The sequence below is a fragment of the Glycine max genome, chromosome 6, assembly GCF_000004515.6.
Source record: "Glycine max cultivar Williams 82 chromosome 6, Glycine_max_v4.0, whole genome shotgun sequence".
Lineage (NCBI taxonomy): Eukaryota > Viridiplantae > Streptophyta > Magnoliopsida > Fabales > Fabaceae > Glycine > Glycine max.
This window is the reverse complement of record NC_038242.2, coordinates 26,341,225-26,362,868: the sequence shown is the minus strand read 5'-3', so window position 1 is coordinate 26,362,868 and position 21,644 is coordinate 26,341,225. Positions and strand designations below refer to the sequence as shown.

Genomic DNA, 21,644 nt, shown 5'->3' with positions numbered 1-21,644 from the left:
CCTGGATTGTATCTATTGCTTGAAAGATCATAATTATTCTGTTGTTGTTGGTTTTGCTGTTGAGGGGGTCTATTATAAATGTTTGCAGCATAGGCTTCAGGTTGCTCATTGATTCCAGATTGCTGCAAAGAAGGACAAAGATCTGTATGGTGATCAGCAGAAGAACATAGACCACAGACTCTTGCAATAGTAACAGGTGCAGATGCAGATTTCTGATTTATGGCAAGCTGAGTTACTAGGTTGACCAAGGCATCAAGTTTTCCCTCAAGCTTCTTATTTTCAGCAGATGAAGATGAATCTGTGGCCACATCATGGACTCCTCTAAGGACAATAGCATCATTTCTTGCATTGAATTGTTGGAAGTTGGAAGCCATCTTCTCAATCAGATTCCTAGCCTCAATAGGAGTCATATCACCAAGAGCTCCACCACTGGCAGCATCAATCATACTCCTCTCCATGTTGCTAAGTCCCTCATAGAAATATTGCAAAAAGAGTTGCTCATAAATCTGGTGGTGAGGACAGCTTGCACACAATTTCTTGAATCTTTCCCAGTACTCATGCAAGCTCTCTCCACTAAGTTGCCTGATGCCTGAAATATCTTTTTTTATGGCAGTGGTCCTAGATGTAGGGAAGAATTTCTCCAATAACACCTTCTTAAGGTCATCCCAACTGGTAATGGACCTGGGAGCAAGGTAGTACAGCCAATCTTTCGCCACTCCCTCTAGAGAATGAGGAAAAGCCTTTAGAAAGATATGATCTTCCTGGACATCAAGGGGTTTCGTGGTGGAATAGACAATAAGGAACTCCTTAAGATGCTTACGAGGATCTTCACCTGCAAGACCATGAAACTTGGGCAGCAAATGTATTAGTCCAATCTTGAGAACATATGGAACATCCTCATCAGGAAATTGAATGCACAAGCTTTCATAAGTGAAGTCAGGTGCAGCCATCTCCCTAAGATTCCTTTCACGAGGTGGAGATTGAGACATGTTTTCAGTATGCAAATTAGCAGCCGAATGCTCAAAATCAGAATATTCATAATCACCAGCAACAGAATGCTCAGAATGCACAAAATGCACAAAATGCACAGAATGCTCAGGAAGCACACTATGCCTAACTAATCTATGAAAGGTTCCATCTATTTCAGGATCAAAGGGTTGTAAATCACCTGGATTGCCCCTAGTCATGCACTATATGCAGCAAATCATGTATTTTTCAAACAAGCACCAAAGTGGGTAAAACTACAACTATACTCAAACACTATCCAAATGAGCTGAACATTTGTGAGCAACACCCTCAAATCATGAAAAGATAGCACAAAAATTTTCAGACAATAATTCAAAGTCTAACTATGAAAACTGCCTAAGAAAAATTTAGAAAAATGGGACAATAATACTTAAAAAAAAAAACTTAGTAAACAACTGATTTTTTAAGTTCTGAGAATCGCAACCGGCTAAAGCGGGTTAGGACAGCATGGAAAATTTTTTTCTACCCCAAATGCATATATAATAATAGTCATTTTGATAACCGGAGCAAAAGTTATGGCTGTTTTAAGTTTTGCTAAAAATAAGTTCCCAAATTTTTTGTATCTCTCAAATTCAGCCACACCAAGTGCTTCTGGTATTTTTCACACAAAATATGGATCAAAAGAAACTACCACACAAAAAATCAGCCAAAAATAACAACTCTAGCTATCAAAACAAAAATCAACGATTAATTAGCAAAATCTGACACTATTCACAACACTATTCACCTCTAAATAGGGGGCGCCTCTGAAAAACAAAACAGAACACTACACAACACCACACACCCAAAACACACACAAACAACACTAAACAACGCTAAGCAATAGAACTACACACAAAACAACTAAACACTGCAAATTAATCACATAACACAGATTTTATAAAAACACACAGAAACAAACACAAAGACACAAAAACATAATTATGAACCTTTGGACCACTACTCCCCGGCAACGGCGCCAAATTTGATCGGAGCCGTATCCGAATCAAATAAACATTAAAATGCAGTATCTAGGAAGTGATCCTAGGTCATCTCCCAGTGAGCAATGATCAAACAAACGTTCATAACATATAATAATAAAACAATAATGAAATGGGGAGGGGTTTGTTTGTTTTTGTAATTTAAACAGCAAGCAAACTTGAATTAAAAAAAATAACAAAAACTAAAACATGTTGTTTCCCCTTGATTCAAAAGCATGTCTCTTATCCTAGGTTATGAGAAATTATCCCTAATCAGTTCAACCACTTAATCCAACCCGAAATTAATTTACTAAGCGAAAATTAACACAAGGCTGTCATTATGTGATTAAGCAACACATACACCAATTAATCCCTCTCACATGTCCATTAAGCATGAATGTTAATTAAGCACAGAGACAATTAATCAAGCATTAAGAATGCATGGATTAATATAAGCAACAAATACAGAATAATTGGTGAAGGGGAAAAACTGATTAGAATTTAATATTAATAACAAAACCTCAAAGAGAGCTATGCTTAATCCTGAAGAGAAAACAACACTAGAGATTCAACCTTCCATTAACAACAGAAATGAAAACAAAACTGAAAGAAAAAGCAGAAAATGAAACTGGAATTTGATGCAAAAAACGAAAATGGAGTTCTACGTGAATAGTACCATGCGTGAACAGTAACACAAACCAAAACTCAAAATGAAAACTGTAGAAGCAAGCTTAATGATGAATCAAGATTGATTCAAGGAGTTTTGATGATAACAAAGATGATGACAAAAAGCTCAAAAGTCAAGATCACTTCATGATAACAAAGATGATGACATTCAAGAATGAGTTCAAGATTGAGTCAAGAACACTTCAAGGATCAAGAGGAAATTTGATTTCAAGAATCAAGATTCAAGACTCAAGATTCAAGAATAATCAAGATCAACATTCAAGACTCACGATTGAAGAATAATCAAGATCAACATTCAATACTCAAAGATTCAAGAATCAATAGAAGACTTAATCAAGATAAGTATTAAAAAGTTTTTTCAAAACATTGAGTAGCATAAGAAGTTTTTACAAAATCATTACCAAAGAGTTTTACTCTCTGGTAATCGATTACCAGATTATAGTAATCGATTACCAGTGGTTTTAAAACGTTAAGATTTTCAAAATTCAAAATGAAGAGTCACATCTGTTGATGTGTAATCGATTACACCTTTATGGTAATCGATTACCAGTGACTGTTTTCAAAAAATTCATTTGCAAAAGTCACATTTCTTCAAGTGACTTGTTTATGAAGATTCTTTCAAAAGTCATATCTTTTTAAGTGATTAGTTTTAAAGTAATTTCCAAGAGTTACAAGTTTTGACTTGAGTCATCAAGAAACTATAAATATGTGACCTTGGCATGAAACATTTTAACAATCACATTCATATCCATCATCTCTTTCAATCATTCTATCTTTCAATCTATCTTTCAAAATCTTCTTTGATTTCTTTCAGAACTTTCTGGTTTCATCTTCTCTTCATCTTTCTAAAAGTTTTTGTTCAAAACTTTCTCTTCCAAGAAAAGTTCTTTGTTCAAAAACTTGTGCTATTCATCTTTTTCATTCCCTTCTCCCTTTGCCAAAAAGAATTCGCCAAGGACTAACTGCCTGAATTATTTTTGTGTCTCTCTTCTTCCTTTTCCAAAAGAACGAAGGACTAACCGCTTGAATTCTTTTGTGTCTCCCTTCTCCCTTGTCAATGAATTCAATAAGACACAGTCTGAGAATTCTTTTGATTATTCCCTTTCCCATAAACAAAAGTTTTCAAAGGACTAACCGCCTAAGAATTCTTTTGTTTCCTCATTCACAAAGTTTCGAAGGACTAACCGCCTGAGAACTTTGTCTTAACACATTGGAGGGTACATCCTTTGTGGTACAAGTAGAGGGTACATCTACTTGGGTTGTTGACTGAGAACAAGAGAGGGTACATCTCTTGTGGATCAGTTCTAGTGGAGGGTACATCCACTAGGTTGTTCAAAGAGAACAAGGGAGGGTACATCCCCTGTGGATCTTTGCTTGTAAAAGGATTTTTACATGGTTGAAAAGAAATCTCAAGGACCGCAGGTCGCTTGGGGACTGGATGTAGGCACGGGTTGTTGCCGAACCAGTATAAAACTCTTGTGTGTTTGTCTTCTTCTTCCCTAATCTTTTAATTTCCGCTGTGCACTTTAATTCCTGCTTTTACTTTTGGTTAAGTTTCTTTTCTATTCTTTATTTTCTTAACAACATAGTAAAAGCCTAAGAGTAATTTTTTAATTAGTAAAGGTCTAGTAATGATTAATTCAACCCCCCCTTCTTAATTATTCTGAGGTCACTTGATCCAACAAAAACCAAACAATCTTCCTATCTCGTGAACAGTAACCAGCCTCCACTTAAAACCCTAGCAGTTGGGCTCACTAAAGGTCACTAGGCCCCAAAGCTTACAAATCTGATTATTGGGCCCAATAAGGTCTAGTGGCCCAATTACAAAAATACCGCCCAAAAACGAAATAAAATAAAATTGTCTGCTCTCTTCAAGTCCAAGCCGGTTCAGCCCAATTCTGGATCCAAGCCCAATTGCTTATAATTCTACAGAAATTAAATTAAAACACAGAATTAGTCAAGTAGGCCCAAATGATAAAACTGAATAATTAATTTGACAATTAAGGCTAATCAGTAATTAAAATGGTGACAGAAAGGGGTAAGAAATAAAAGAAAATAATGACACATCACCGATACCTTCGCATGTTCATCCTCCAGCCTCTGCCCATGACTAGTAGCTAGGTTCACCTTCTCCGTATATTGATGAATAATTGTAAACATATTCTCTTCCATTCTGCTCAGCTATTCCGTCAAACTTCTCTTCACCCTTTGATAAGCCTTCAACTTATCCTCTAACACCATGGTTTCCATCCTTGACTCGTCCCTCTCATCCTTTCTAAGCTTGAGCTCATTGTTGTTGCCCCATAGAGCCCCTCGGAACTTGTTCCTGCTCCATTCTTCCTTTCGGGCCCTTTTTGTTTCCTGCTCGATTGCTTCGTCCATAGTCATGTTGACATCTCTCAGCTCATCACACTCTTTCCTATCCCTAGTGACTGTCATCTTTAGCTTCTCCTTGACCACTCTTGTTTTTTCGAGCTCCGCTTTCAAAGCTTGCATTTCTTCGCTTTCCTCAGGGACTTCAGCTTTCTTCCCACTTAGGCCTTTTAGCTTTGGGAGACAATTTATTTCTTGCGTCCTAGACTTCAACCACTTTTGATAACCACCGATGATGCCATTGCTACTTCCCCTAAGCTTATTATCTTTCCTTTCCATTGTATTCCATGCTTAATGGATTCTCTGAAGTATCTTCGCATTGGCTTCACTGAAACCTCACGCAACGAAAGGCGTGATGATCTCCTCTAACGGTGCACCTTTCATAGGGTAGCCTAGTTGTCTTATGGCCAGCATGGGATTATAATTAATATAACCCCTCGTTCCCATCAAGGGGACGTTTGGGAATCCTTCACACGAGCATAACACTCCTGCCCTTCCTTCTTTCCACCGGGGGAACCAGCTAATGGACGCTCCTACCATACCTGCCAGGAGTTCTTCCCAATTTGCTTTTCCCTTTTCGATGCACATGCAATGACCTTGTAGAGGACAGACAGGTCTACCTTCATGAAAAAAAATGTGGGAGACCAACCACACATAAAGAACAAGCGTACAATAGACAATTCTTGCATTGCTCTTCTCGCATCTCAGGTCAAACGTATCATATGCATCATCCAGAACAACGATGATCGGGATTTCCTTGTTGTGATGATAAGCGAGAAAGGCGTCGATCGCTGCTAGATCCATCAACCCATCTAGATTCGGGAATAGTACCATCCCAAACACCAACAGTGCTAATATGTCAATGAATGAGGTCCACTCCCCTTGATTTATCAAAGCTTTTGCATTCTCCTCCAAGCACTTCCTTGGTATCCCAACTACCCTATTTCTATTTTGCTTCAACCGGTCTAGCTCCTGTTCCGAAATTTCGACCACTTTTGCTATTCTAGCCATAGAAGGATAGAACCCCGAAAAAAGGTATGGCTTCCTTCCTCCTAGCAGGCATCCTAAGATCCCTTCGAACTCTTTTATGGTCGGTGCCAACTAAAAATCCTCAAAAGTGAAGCATCTGAGCGACTGGTTGTAGTATTGAGCAAGGGATGCGATGGCTTCAACGGATACTTCTACCATGGCCAAATCTCAAATTTTCCTATACGCCTTGCTGAAGGCTTGACGTCGAACTTGATCCATCCGCTGTCCTAGTTCTCACTAGCTGGCTAGTTCTAGGTTCTTGACCTTGACATGATAGAACCTCTTTTCAAAGGAGGGTGCTTGGTCTGACCCCATGTTTGCGGGAATGAAAATTTTGATGACCAATACGTCAACACCCTATCATAGAGGAGGTATGATGAATGCATTAGGGCATGTTTATGCTATGCATTGGGTATCATGGTTCATTTGCAGTCATGACCATGGTGCCCAATGCATGCAATTAAGAAGGCAATGCAGACTTTCTGTCTTCCCGTGATGAAGATGACAAAAACAAATGCAAGGCATAAGCAATGGCATGTCATGAGTATGCATGCGTGAAAGTAATGACTAATGACAACAAAAAGTATGTGGTTGGTAGCACAAAGAGAACATGCTAAACAAATGAGCATGATCACACAATGACTTAATGCCAAAATGCCACGTGTGAACATAATAACATGGTAAACACAAGAATGATATACACAATCACAATGTCATAAAGATATGCATGACTAGATCAAGGAAACAAAACATAGTGTCTTTGTTATGTGTCCCTAATTTAGGAACCTAATGGAAGGGATTAAAAGTTTTCTATTTAGTGACAACTCACAAGGGTGGTCGTACATAACTTTCAAAGGTTTCTAGAGACATTGTGGCGGTAGGGACTACCAGCGACAATGTATCATCAAAAAAGGAAAACACTAGATGAGGTTTCACAGTTATCAAGCAAGTCGGAGATTCAGCATGACCACAAATCGACCTCCACTTCCTATGTCTCACACAGACCTGGGCATAGGGCCTAATAACTTGTTGTGTGTGCAAAGGTGTAGGTGTCATGTGTGCATTAAACAAACAAATATTTCTAATTATGCATGTAATAGGTAGACAGCCACACACCAAACACAAAAGCATAGAAAAAGTGTTATATAAATATGGACAAAACAAGAATATAAAAGAGAAAAGGGAAACTAAATAAAGAAAGGGTCACGATAAACATTGCACACAGATTAAATGGCTTAACTCTCTAACAAGTCCTCGGTGGAGTCGTGTTAGTCGTCTTATAGGACTAACTTTTGTATAGAAAACATTTTCCAAAACTTGTATAGTTCCCCCAATTTATGGTTATTTTGTAGTGATTTTTGTAAATAAATCTTGTTTTATGGTTAAAGTTGTCTCTAGAATATGTCCATTGGATTTAATGATGAAATATGTGCAATTTCAGGTGAAAATGAGGCTAAGTCATGAAGTGCTAAAAGTGACAGTTGAACTTAGCTCATCAGTGGGCTAAGCGCGCATCCACCGCTAAGCGCAGCTTCAGCACGCTTAGCGCAACAGAAGAATTTGGCAAGGCATCAATATCAAGGCCGCGCACTAAGCACGAGATCAATGCATTAAGCACAACAGTTGTCTTCAGCCAGGCTCAGCGCACGACTGGCGCTAAGCTCAAATCCACTTACTCTCGCTAAGCACGAGGGTGGCGCTAAGCGCAACGTCGCGAATGCAGAGCCTATTTAAAGCCTGTCTTGTGCAGAATTAGGGTACAACTTTATGAAGGACCAGGGCATATAATTCCACAACACACCACAGTGCCTATTTCGGGAAAAGAGCTCTGGAGGCAGCAAGGGGAGCATCTTTCGCAGAGATACCTAGGTTTTGTAAGCTTATTATTGTTAGGGTTTCGTCTGTAATGGCTGGCTAAACACCCTTGTTGGGGATTTCTAATGAACAACTGATGTAATTATTTTCATATCTAATTGATTTTGTTTCTTGTGTTCAATGCTTCTTTCAGTGCTTAAATTTTGTATGCTCTTGGTCTGATCAACCATTTGTGTGCCTAGTTAGGTGATTTTAACATTGGGAAATGTATTGTTGCCTTAGAACTTGAATGAAGCAGAATTGAAACTTAGTCTTACAAGAGGGATCTACGGATTAAGTTTTGGTTTTAAGTATGTTGTTACAATAATGTTGTTTAGTCTAAGTCTAGTCCAACAAGAGGGATCTGAGGACAAAGCTTAGGCTAAATTAGGCTAAACTTTCGTAAGCTATTTAAGCTAAGTCTAATCCAACAAGAGGGATCTGAGGATGAAGCTTAGTTTAAGTTAGTCTAAACCTAGGAGGGCTGTCTAAATTGAGTTCAGTCCAACTAGGAATCGAGGTTTAGTAATTTAGGCTACAACATAGAACACAAACGCATGATCGATTAGAGAAACATCCTTTTATGCATCAACTGGTCTGTTAGAAAGACCCAACACTTCTACCTATTGCTATCAATTTTACTTACTTGCATTTTTACTATTTTTATCCTAAACCTAGTTTAATTCTATTTTAAACCATCAATTATCTATGTTTCTTTCAACAATGCCTTATTTATGAATTTAACCCGATCTTAGACTAGTTTCCCTGAGTTCGATACTCGGATTCATCCGTTTTAATTTTTAAATACTTGATGATCCGGTGCGCTTTCCGGCAAACCAGATTTCCCTTGAATATATTTGTACGAAGAAAAAGTGGAACAAAAAGTAACCGCAGGGGAAATCCAACAAGTCGCCAACTGTCGCAACCTACTATTCGAAGGGAGGGCGAGGCAAAATGAAAATGTGCGTCTTCGAAACAGGAGAACACACGGGAGTCACCACCAATGCTTATTCAAGGAAAAACATTAGAAAACCCAAAAAGAAAAGGTCTGTGAATTTCAAAAATAAGGGTTCAAGAGTTGTTTACGCGCGGGGAAGGTGTTAGCACCACACACGCCCATCACAAGGGATGATAGCCTTTAATCGAGTGTGCGCAACGTGACTTCAAAATTATTTATTTTCCCCTTTTATATTTTTACTTTTTGGGGTTGACAAGGGTGTTGCCCTTGCTCCTACGTATCCTCAGGTGCGATGAGGAATTTAGACCTACGTAGTTCTTTAAAGCAAGAAAGTTGTGTGTTGAGTTGATTTTAGGCTTTTGAAAGATTCATTTTTTAACTAGCAAGAACAAAAATAGGTCGTTAAGGCATTAGACCTTGAACGATCTCAAGTGACTTTAATGGAGGGAAATTCAATTATATGTTGATTTTAATCTTGGTTTTGTTCATTAACTTTCAATTTCTTTAAAAAGATGATTTACGACACTAATGATCGGTTGAAATTTACTTTACAAGAAGAAAAGAGATTACTGATGATAGAAGAAGGAGATGAAGATGCACAAAACAACAAAGAGGACCCCTAGAGGTGAATAGATTGTATCCAAATCCTTAAAACAAAAACTAACTGGATGACGAACGAAGAACGATGTAGAAGTTTATTACAGTCGCAATTCGGTAGTGCCTCAGCCTCATTTTTCTCTTCTTTCTTCTTCTTCTGTCTGATTTCTCTCAAAAACCTCTCAATGTTGAATGCCTAACCCCTTCCTCAATCTCCCTCACATCTATTTATAGGAAATGGGGGCATTTGGGACTATGGCAGCTCGCCCTGGTTCCTTCAGTCCTAAGCAATTTGGGGGCCTAGGCAAGCCAGGGTCCAAAAAATTGCTTGAAATGACCCTTTTGCCCCTCCCCTTGGGTATCTTTCGCATCCTTGACCAAAACCTCAAACGATCTCACGCCTTGTGCAAAAACTGGTGTCGCACAACACCTTTCGGTTAGCGAGAATCAAAACATCAGCGAATGATAGTTCCCGGACGAAATTAGAGTCTGACAGGCACATATAAGGAGCAACTCCTAGCATACTTCCAACAAGATGGGCTCATGAATGAATCCAATATGCACTAGAATGAGAGTGACCTAAAAGTTATGCATGTTTGGGACTATAGTGTTGATGATGACTTAAATAAATTAATTTATATTACCTATACCAATAAGATGAATTTATTTTTTGGTAGCTTCTCGCTTAAGAACTTTACAATTAAGTGTGTTTGGCTTGGAACAATTACCAGATGAGTTACCTCCTTGGAAATTTCCCAAGAATCAAGTGAGTAATGTTAAAGCATGTTGAAAAGTCTTGTGTTTGTTTAGGGGATAGTAATCGATCTTGAAAGTAGTTTGGTGCTGCAAGTGATATTAAAGGAAGGCCTTACCAATATGGTGTGGTTAGAGGACAAATCAAGCGGAAGTTGATGGGCATGTAACATCCCAAGCACTAACGAGATAGTCATGGACAAGGACCAACTCCTAGCAAGCTTCCAACAAGTAAGTGGATGTATGAGAGGCATGAATTAATCAAATACACACTAGAATAAAAGGCATCTAGAGGTTGTGCATGTATGAGACTATATTGTTGATGATTACTTAAGTGAAGCAATTTGTATTATCTATACTAACAAAATGCATCTTTCGCTAATCCATTTCTAGAGATGATTACATCACTTTATCATGCCATTTCTTCCTCTTTTATTTTGCTCCTTGTAGTTGTTTTTTTCAAGTAAGTTGTTGATTGTGTATTATGGGTTGTTGATTTTTCTTACTACACCTTCTCAATTTTTTTCTTCAAATTTTTAAGTCCTTTTCTACCAATTTTACATTGCCAAAGAATTCATAGCAGCTTGGAACCACTAGAAAATATTGCAAACCAACAACATTTTACCATGTGACTATTACGTCAAACTAATAGTCCACATGAAAAGTTATGTGACCTCACATCACCACTTAATAGTGATATTTGATGGGAGAGACTAAAAACAATGATGAATATAGTTGAAAGACTAATACTAGTTTAAGCCTTATATATTAGGGACCTCATCATCACTTAATTTACGACAGAGACTCAAAATGAAAGTTTTGATATATTAGGGATTCATCCAATGCAACAATTTTTTTTATCAGAGACCCAAAACAAAAATCAATCCATTTATCAGGGGCCTCAAACATATTTAAGTCTTGTGATTAAACAAGTCATTTCAAACAAGATTTGATATCTTAAGATGATCATTAGTCAAATAGGATATCTAATTAAGACTGAGGTAGTCTAGTTTAGTTTGTTGAGCAACGTACATGATTTTTTTTCCTAGTATTTGTGTTCGATTTTTATGGATAAAGAAAATAAAAACATTTTTTTTTCTTTCTTTCTCTTTCTTTTCATTAAAGGCTATGTTTGACAACTAGCCGGAAAGCTAGCTAGAAATTAATGTTTTAAGAAAATGTAACTTCAAACAAAGTTACTAAAAAAGTTAAAACTTAATTTTTCATGTTTGATATGTATTTTTAAGAAACATGTTTTTAGGAAACTATAAAACTATGATTCTTAGGAATAATTTTTAACTCACATTCTTGCAAAAACAAAAAATCCCATGGAGAAGGATGAGGGGTAGAATCTTACTTTTTAAAGTTTAATTTTTTGCTTCACTATAATAAAAACAGGTGCTACTCTTATTAAGTTATTCAATGTGGTAAATTTTAAAGTTATTGATAAAAATATCACGTAAATTTTTTATTTTTAGAAAATTTATCTAAATTTTTTTAATAATCAACTAAATATGATTCACATGAATCATGATTTCTAAACATAAAAAATTTATGGCCTACCAAATGTCCCTAAAGGTCATAAGTTGAATTCCCAGTAAAAATTTAATTATCAACAAGTAAATATTATTATATACTAAAAACATATACATAATATACTAATAACAGTTTTAATGAAATTGAAACCATGTAGTGTCCGGTCCAACCAAAATTGAGAGTAAGAAGGTAATACACATGTCAAGCAAGAAGGCACATCCAACATACAAGTAACGTTCACGGCCGGTAAAAGATTAATCTTTTACTCTGTATTTCTCTCTCTCCTATCTTCTTCTCAATCTTTGATTTCATCATCCTTTTGAAATTTAAAAAAAAAAAAAAAAAAGAACACAGGCATTCACACAATGCCTTATAGCCTATAGCGTTGTTAGTAGATTAAATTTAAGTATTGAATAAGCAAGCAAGCACTCTGAGAGGCCACCCTTTTCCCGGAAAACTAAGCTTTCCGTGGTGTTTTCTGGGAAAATATATAAAAGAAGCATCATGAGAAGTGCAAAGGAATGTGTCAGCTTTTTTTCTCCATGTGGGGTGACTGAAAAAAATTGAGCTTTGAACCAGCCTTTTCCTTTTGAGGTTGCAGAGCCTCTCTCTCTCTCTCTCTCTCTCTCTCTCTCTCTCTCTCTTTCTCTCTCGTTTTCCACAATGCACAATGGAATCTCAGAGTTTCGAGGCTCTGTCTGCGAAACTCGTTTTTGAAACTTATCAGCAACATGGAATGCTACCCTTTTTTGGCTCCATTTTGAACCCCTAAACTTTCTTTCTGGTCAAAAGGTGAACCCATTTTTACAAACCCCCTATTATTGGATTCGAGCTTTCTTCTGGGTTTGGGGCTGATTTGAAATTTTGAGGGTTAGGTGTTCTGTTACACTGGCTCTTAAAGTTGAGGTTTTGAGTGTGTAGTTGTGTGATTTGAGGATTTTGAGGGATACCCCTAACACAGCTCTTACTTCAGTTAGTTCATTTTGGATATGAAATTTTGAGATCTGTTTTGGGAGTTTGGGGAGCTCAATCACTGTGCACTTGGTGTTTGTCAAAAGTTTGATATTGGTTTCCTTAAAGTAATGGGAAAAGAAAATGAGGTTTTAAGTGAATTTTGTAGGTAGCTGATGATGCTGATGGACAATTAGAGCTTGCAGAATTCATATCCAGTGGAGTGTTTTTGAGGTGATTATCATCAATGTCTGGAGCTCCAAGATTGAGGTCTATGAATGTTGCTGATTCAGAGGCAAGGCCTGTGCTTGGACCAGCTGGAAACAAGACTGGCTCTTTGAGTTCAAGGAAAACAGCTTCAAAGCCACTGAGGAAGAAGGTTGATAAGTTGCTGGATGAGATTGCATCAGTCAAAGAGAAGAAACCCCATCAAGTGTTGTTGTCTTCAGTTGCCACTTCCTCTCCACAGTCACATTCAGCCAGTGTTTCTTTGCTGCTCCCCCGGCATGAGCAGTTACTGCATTCTAATCTGTCCCTGAATGCTTCATGTTCATCTGATGCCTCTACAGATTCATTTCATAGCAGAGCATCTACCGGGAGATTGACTCGGTCTTATAGCCTAGGTAGCAGAAGGAAGCCCTATGTGTCAAAGCCAAGAAGTGTTGCCTCTGATGGTGTGCTGGAATCTCCCACTGATGGATCACAATCCAACAAGAGGTGTGCTTGGGTCACTCCTAATACTGGTTTGTTCTTGTTCTTGGCTTTTTCTATATTAGTACTTATTGTAAAATAACATAGGCCATAGATATATTTATGACAACGTTTATACTAAGTTTTCAGCCTTTTGGCAGATGCTTTAGTTTCTTTTGAATGTAGAAGTACTCTAAAAAATATGTACATGGTAGTTCATTTTAATTTGGCATGCGTTAATTTAGTTGATCTTGTGAATTGTGCTGTTCTCATTTAATTTAAGTTTTAATTCTTGGATATTTTGGTGTTACATAAAGTAATATAGCTCCATTTGGGTAGCCTACTTTTTCCATATAAATTATCAAATGAGAAAGAACTCTGGTTTATTAAAGGTGCTTTTTAAGATAAAGTTCCTTCCATTTGCTTGTGTTACATATTGATGCATTAAATGTTTACCTTGTTTTTAATAGATGTTTTTGCACATTGAAGAGAAATTCGGGAATTCTAAGCTGTTAGATGATATGAACCTAATATGTTGATGGATATGGAGTCAACCATATCTTTCATAGTATTCCACCATGATACCGAGTTCTAAGTTCTGAACTAAACTGTTTTTCATTATTGTTTTATTTTCTGACCAAGTTTATCTTTATACTAGAACCATGTTATGCTACTTTCCACGATGAAGAATGGGGAGTTCCAGTACATGATGACAAGTATGTCATACACTGAACAAATATTTTATGCTGCTTGGAAGAGGAATATAGCTTCTATTGGATGCCTTGCTTGAACATTTTTTATCTCATGCAGGAAACTATTTGAGCTTCTTGTACTTTCAAGTGTTCTGGCTGAACACACTTGGCCAGCCATTCTAAGCAAAAGACATATTTTTAGGTATTCTTCGCTGTACTTTGTACTTTTTTTCTTCTTAGCTTCAAATCTTTACTATCTGTCTGCTTGAAGACTTTGTCCTCATCTGTAGCCTATTTCCTCGACTATGTTTACATCATTTTTGTTAATAAGGCTCTTTACAGGGAAGTTTTTGTAGACTTTGAGCCAGTTGCTGTGTCAAAACTGAATGAGAAGAAGATAATGACACCAGGAACAATTGCGAGCTCCCTACTTTCTGAAGTTAAATTGCGTGCTATAATTGAGAATGCTCGTCAAATATCAAAGGTAGATTAATTTTCCCTTAACTTATGTGTCCTTCAGAATATGCAAACTCTCGGGTTAATTCATTAATGTTTATTTATTTTTGGACCATTTATTGAAAACCAAGACAACCATGGGATTCAGGCTTTGGCAGTATTTTACTTCCATCTCTGAATCTTATCTTATATTTTCTGTGATATTTACAACATCCAGAAAACATTGTAATAATTTTACCAGCTGAAGTAGTTGGTAGTTCAAATTTCCAAATTCATTATCTATGAAATACTGGGGCACCTTCATGTTTTATCCTTATTTGGATATATTGGGAAAGTCAACTACTTAATGTCTTGCAGGTAGATTGGAGCTTTTTCTATAATATTTTTGAAAAAATTGTTTCATTTTCTGCATTTATCTTTGGAGAAATTACCAAAAATAGGAAAGTAAGTCAAACCTATTTCAGAAAAGGAAACTGAAAGTATTAATTGCCAATGTAAAATTGAATGATCCTACTTACAGTGTCATCTTTCAAAATTTGGCTGCCAATGGTTTCTATTTTTGGCAAAATAATGTGCACAACCGGTTTATGACCAGTGCTAACATAAAACAGATTCAATTTTTATGGTTTTATGAGTGCTTCTCTCTGTCTCTCTATTTAACCATTTCAAACTAAAAATCAGGTATGTGTGATTCTGTTTTTTTTCAGTGTAAGTAGCTTTCCCCTTTTATGCCTGCAGTTGAATTTGACAAAATAATGGGACCACTTGAACTTAAATGCATTCATGTTAGTGGTTGGTGCACAGTTTACGAAAACAAAATGTGCAAATAGAATCAATCATTTGTGTTGGTAATTGTCACATTTTCCCCCCTCTTAAAAATATTTTGCTTGATAAATTGTATGGCTTTTTTTCCTTCTTTTTATTTTTTCTGCCTCCCCTAACAAACTATTGAATGACTTGGAATTGCTGTTTAATGATTATTTGATAAGGTAGGTTAGGTAATAAAGATAAATCGGATGGTGGTCCTGATCCTTGTTCAATTGCATGACCCCATATGGGACAAAACATGATATTAATCTTCAGTACAGAGTGAGCTTGTAGTAATCTAATTTGCAATAGTGATATACCCGATCATTTGGATTCTTTAACCTGCCAGCATGCATAGCTGAGTTGGTATTCCAGTACATCTCAAAGTCATCATCTATCAGCAGCATGATGCCCTTTATCTCTAAGCTGCCATAATTGCATATTTTCATCATGGCTCTGCCTATGATTGTCATTCCAACTAACCTTTTGCAGGTTTTTCCCGGTACCAGGTCATAGATGAGTTTGGGTCCTTTGACAAGTATATTTGGAGTTTTGTGAACCACAAGCCTATAGTTAGCAGATTCAGGTATCCAAGACAGGTTCCTGTGAAAACACCAAAGGCTGATGTTATTAGCAAAGACCTGGTGAGGAGAGGTTTCCGAGGCGTTGGCCCCACAGTGGTATATTCCTTCATGCAGGTTGCTGGTTTAACCATTGACCATCTTATCAGTTGCTTCAGATTCGAGGAGTGTATAGCCGCAGCAGAAGGGAAGGAAGAGAATGGCATCATGGACAATCATGCTGATCAGAAAGAGAGTGAAAACATCATGGAATCAGATCTGTCTATTGCCATGGAGGACTTGAGCTTCGCCTCTGAATGATGTCTTAGATTTAGTAATGACGGAGGAGAATCTGTATAAATATCATCCAGTCCCTAAACATGATGAATTCTTAGATTGTAGTTTGCTAAAAGCACAAGTAAATTAAATCAATATCGTACCCTTTCTGCTGTACCAGGCTTCTGCCTTAGAAATTGGTGTACAATTTTTTGTACAGTTTAAAGGATCAGTAATTAGAATTTTCTTTGAAGCCAGTGGCAGCAGGCAATAGACGTAACCAATTCTTTGTTCTTTTTCACCATCTCATTTTAGAGAAAACCTAGGTGTTTTTCCCTAGATGAACACATATCTTACTTTGTTTAGTACCTATCATAATTAGGATTTTTGACTTTCTGGCGGGAATCCATAAACTTTTATCCTTTGGATTGAATATAAAATGTCCAAGACTTAGCTACACTTAAAACCTTTTAATCTTTTTCCAAGGATGCTTTTGTGAAAATTAAACTCAACCTTCTTTGTTAACAAACTCATTGTATATTACCAATTGAGTCACACTTATATGATACATATCTCTCACTATGCATTTTAATGTAAAACATTAATTATGGGACATTACGGTTTAGAAAACATTATAATTATGACAAGACAACAATGGCCTAGACTAATATTAAATGGCACATAATAAGAGATGTGTTTTACTATCAAAACACTCACCACCACCATTTAGAATCCTGTTTCGTATTGATTATTGGACCCCCCATTTGAACCACCTTACACATGCACGCACTCTATTGGACCAAGTAGAATCCAATTCGAAACCATGAGAAGCAATTCTTGCATGAGTACGTGCCTATGTTATAATATTGAAGAGAGTATTAAAATAATGAAAGTACAGATTGTGTTATCTTTTATATTATTATTTTAATGTATCTTAAACCTTTGATTTGTCAGCACATATGTGTCAACACAAGAATTACTCGTAATGATAAACTCCCATTGTTAATAGCTGACAATAATAGAACACTGGATGTGTTTCCCTGTCACTGTGGAGCAGGGGTACTCCTTAAGAAACAATTGCTGCGTTCTGTTTCCAGATCAGCAACAATTGTGGGGTATTGCTTAAAATGATAATTGTGACATATGGTCGCGCCTGACATGGAAGAATGGTTGAGAACTTTTTGCGTTCTCATGTCTTAGTCTTTACGCTATATACATGGAAATAATGTTTAGAAATAACCACTAAGCGCGTACATAGAATTATTCAGTTAAAAATACGTCTGGTTGATATTAAAAAGCCTATTCAAAATGAGTAGATATAAAATTTTGGTATTCCCAAAAAAAAATATATGATAAAGAATATCATTTATCATAGATAAAAAATAAAAAAGAATATAATTTTATTTAGAGAAAAAAATATTATATACTGATAATATAAAATTTTTAAATTATTACTCAATCACAAATTAACATAAACTGTAAGTTTATTAACTTTTTCAATAACTACATTAAGTATTTATTTGGGCAAGTTTATCCAAAATAAAGTCTGGGAGAAGAATATAGGAACGAAAAATGAAATGAATTTCTTTACAAGTTAAAATTAGCTTATTTATAAGTTAATTTGTAAAAACTCTCATATAGTTTTCCTAAAAGATAATAGAACAGTTGTAAATTAGCTTGTGCACGAGTTAATTTGAATCTATGGAAAAACTCGTTTTATTTTTTTTTATTTTTTTTTCCTAGAAGTCCTTCTAGACAAGCTTACCCAAACAAAACCTTAAAAGTCACACCAACACTAAATTATGACTAGATAATAGTGTAAAATTATTTTACACTATTAATATTTTTTTAGATCAACAAAAAATATTATATATAACGATACAAGAAGTACCACATTGAAGGTTACATGAAGTAATTCTGACATCAAATCTCTCCACATATGAACCTGCAATTCGATGGAGGTTTGAGATAAATGGTTATAACTTGTTTATGATCATGATTGTATAGAAATAAAGACAACAATGATCTCAGCTAGGGGTAAGTAAGCGGGTCGATCTATCTTGCGTAAGTCTGCATTGGTAGTGGACTGGGTTAGTCTGTCCCGCACTCTTACATGAACATAACATATTGGTCCACCTCCACCCCGTGGATCCGACGAACCAAAGGGACCTAATTTTGTTTTTTTAAAAAAGAAACTACAATTTTAAAATAAATATATTTTTTCTATTAAAAAAGTCAATTACACTCAATTTTATATATATATATATATATATATATATATATATATATATATATTAAAAAGTCTTAATAAATCTCTAACAAATACTCAATTACAAATATTTTAATACAACCAAATAAATTTTTAACATAAATGGAAAAAAAAATTGGATTGAATTTTTAAGCTTAATTGAGTTTGGGTTGGGCTTAGTGAGTGATTGCGGACTTATAGGCCAACTTATGGTTCAAACTCGCACAATCACAACCCGCGAATTATGTGAAATGGACCCAAAATTCTGTATAATAATGAATTTTTAAGAAAATTTGATCCATGACATGCACGAACCGCGAGCCGGTCATGGACATTAGGCAATTTATTCACTCCTAATCTAAACCCCATGCAAATGCTCCCCACCACTATACTATCAGTATTTCCTACCACATTACATAAGAAATTATAAAAACTGACAACCAAACCATCAGCGGTTTAAAACACCAACTTCATGCAATTTCGTGAATACTCTCCCTAATGCACTCATGTATCCTTTAAAACACCACCTGGTTTACATACCGCTGCACGAGTCTTTTGAAGAACATGTACCATTATGTGATTATCCCAAAAATGCATACTCGTGGCAGTGTTGCCCATGCGTGCCACGAGTGTGAGAAAGAAGTAACTTTACTTGTTAGCCAGAACCATGATTTACTAATGATTAAATTCCAAACTCTGTGTGCATCAATCCTTTCATTGCGAAATATAGCCATGTTTCAGTTTTCCAAAGAACCCATGTTGTGGCACACCACACTGCCAAAGCCAAGGTTGTTGGTTCTTTCGTGAAGCTTCCCACATAGTCTTGAACAAAGTGTTGTCGTGGGTTGCAGTGTTGTACCATCTATACTCTCAATCACTTATAACATTTATTCCAGATTTGTGATGAGAACCAGCAAGCAAAAAACTTGTGATTTTCACTCTCCTCAGTTGCATTACAATGGGCACCGCGTATCCTCCTCAGCCAAAGGAATGTTTCTGTTGCTGAGATTGAATTTTGTTGGTAATATCAAGCATTAAGCCCCATACAAAAGCTTGAATGCTAGATGGAACCAGAACATGACAAATACGCGAGAAAACCTCCTCAGATTCAGCCTCCAAATTTTGCGTTTTTGATAGTGGACACTCCTATAGAAGTTTTTTTTCCAAAGCCACGAGTCAAGTCTATCTTCCAATAACCGAGATCCATTTACCTCCTCCAAAAACGTCTCTACCATCACTCTCTCCCACTCAAACCAATTTCGTCTCCAAACAAATTGCCACACCTAGACTCCTTCCACCCACTCGCCACTCTCCCCTGTAGTGCTCTCTTTTTGCTCCGAATTCACAAAAAGCTGAGGGTACTTCTCCCCAAGAGTGCATTCGCCCTACCACTTATGAAGCCACGTACACACAATAATGCTCTATCAAACACCCGAACATTCCTAATTCCTAATACCGTCTCCCATTTAACCCGTGGTACTTTTTCTCTCTCTTCTACCCCACCCCACAAAAAAATCTGTTGAATGCTCAAAATTTTATTTTTAACAACCATAGGCAATTTATAGAGAGGTAAAACAAAGGAAGAGCCGAAAGAACCAAATTTATGACGCAAATTCTCCCACCAGGAAACATAGTTTTACACTTCGAGAGATTAAGCTTCTTTTCAATCTTTTGTATCACCGGTTCCCATGTTGTTTTCCTCTTAGGATTTTCCCCTAACGGAATCCCCAGATAGATGAATGAGATTGACATTGTTTTGCAATTTAGGAGAGACGCAAAATTATTCACAACGGTATTGTATCCTTATACCTACAAGGATACTCTTATGGAAATTCACCTTCAACCGAGACAATAATTCAAAACATCTAAGCATACTTTTGATTCACATAACATTTTGCAAAGTGAGTTTTCAAAAGAAAATATTATTGTCAACAAAATGTAGCAAACAAACATTTACTACCACAATTATCCCTGAAAATAGATTTTTCATCAAGCTTTGCCTCATAAGACCGGATAATCCGTTGACCACCATAAGGAACAAAAAAGGAGCCAAAGGATCTCCTTACCTCAAACCCCTATGCATCCTAAATTCCTATGTAGGACTTCCATTAACCAATATTGAGATCGTGCCCGACTCCACAGACCCTTTGATCCACATTATCCACTTTTGACAAAAGCCTAGTCTCCCCATCATATAATAAAGGAATTCTCAAGACACCGAGTCATATGTTTTTTCAAAAACTACTTTAAAAATGAGACATTCATTCCTATCCCTCTACTTGCCTCCTCTACCACTTCATTTTCTATCAACACCCCATCTAACATATCCCCCCCCCCCCCCCCAACAGAAGCACTTTGCTTCTCATCAATAACTTTGCCAATGACCATTCTCAACCTAATGGATAGTACTTTCACAATGACTTTGTAAATACACCCAATAAGTGAAATAGGTCTAAAGTCACTAGGGCATTGTGGATTATCTTTTTTAAGGATCAAATCTAAGAAAGATGGGTTACCTCCTCTTGGTAAGACCCCTTGAGAATTAAACTCAATCATTAGTCTCAAGAAATCTCCTTTGAGGATCTCCCAAAATTCCTTGATGAATTTGAAGTTGAAATCGCCAAGTCCCAAGCTCTTATCTCCTTCACAATCCCACACCGCCCCATTGATTTATTCCTCCTCAAATTCTTCCAAAAGCATATCATTGTCCCCATTTTGAAGTTCCCTAAAGCTCACACCATCCAATGTTGGCCTTTCAAAGCCATATTCTATGAATCTATTCTCAAAATAATTTTTTACCTCTTCTTTGACTTTTTGTGGATCCTCCCCCCAATTTCCCTCAATATTCAATCCTCTCAAGTTGTTCCTCTTCCTTCTCCCATTCACTACCAAATGGAAAAAAAATGTGTTGGCATCCCCTTGACTAATCCATTTGCTTTGGGATTTTTGGTGCAACAAAGATTCCCATTTTAATGATAGCTTCCATAATTCACTTAACAAACCCACCCTCAACACAAATCTGTAGAAGCAAGCTTCATGATGATGAATCAAGTATGACTTAAGTAGTTTTGATGATGACAAAAAGCCCAAAAGAATGATTTCAAGATTGAGTCAACAAGTTCAAGATCAAGATAAGATCAAGATTAATTTCAAGATTCAAGAAATGACATAAAAAAGAATCAAGATTTAAGA

General features: G+C 36.5%; 1 protein-coding gene and 1 non-coding gene across 5 annotated transcripts; both read left to right on the top strand.

Annotated features, from left to right (window-relative positions):
- Window positions 1-504: 504 nt before the first annotated feature.
- Window positions 505-611, top strand: LOC113001994 (small nucleolar RNA R71). Its single transcript, XR_003267525.1, has one exon. It is a non-coding gene; the product is annotated as a small nucleolar RNA R71 (small nucleolar RNA).
- Window positions 612-11,999: 11,388 nt separating this feature from the next.
- LOC100801026 (probable GMP synthase [glutamine-hydrolyzing]) lies at window positions 12,000-16,381 on the top strand. 4 transcript variants are annotated; one of them, XM_014776655.3, is made up of 6 exons: window positions 12,000-12,018; window positions 12,893-13,466; window positions 14,072-14,129; window positions 14,224-14,307; window positions 14,448-14,589; window positions 15,878-16,381. In XM_014776655.3, the coding sequence occupies exons 2-6, from the start codon at window positions 12,971-12,973 to the stop codon at window positions 16,247-16,249; spliced, it is 1,152 nt and encodes a 383-aa protein (XP_014632141.1). In that variant the 5' UTR covers window positions 12,000-12,018; window positions 12,893-12,970; the 3' UTR covers window positions 16,250-16,381. The 4 variants fall into 4 exon arrangements, with proteins under 4 accessions (XP_014632141.1, XP_003527169.1, XP_006582091.1 ...); XM_003527121.5 differs by having other exon boundaries at window positions 12,004-12,366; XM_006582028.4 differs by lacking the exon at window positions 12,000-12,018 and adding an exon at window positions 12,037-12,564.
- The last annotated feature ends 5,263 nt before the right edge of the window (window positions 16,382-21,644 follow it).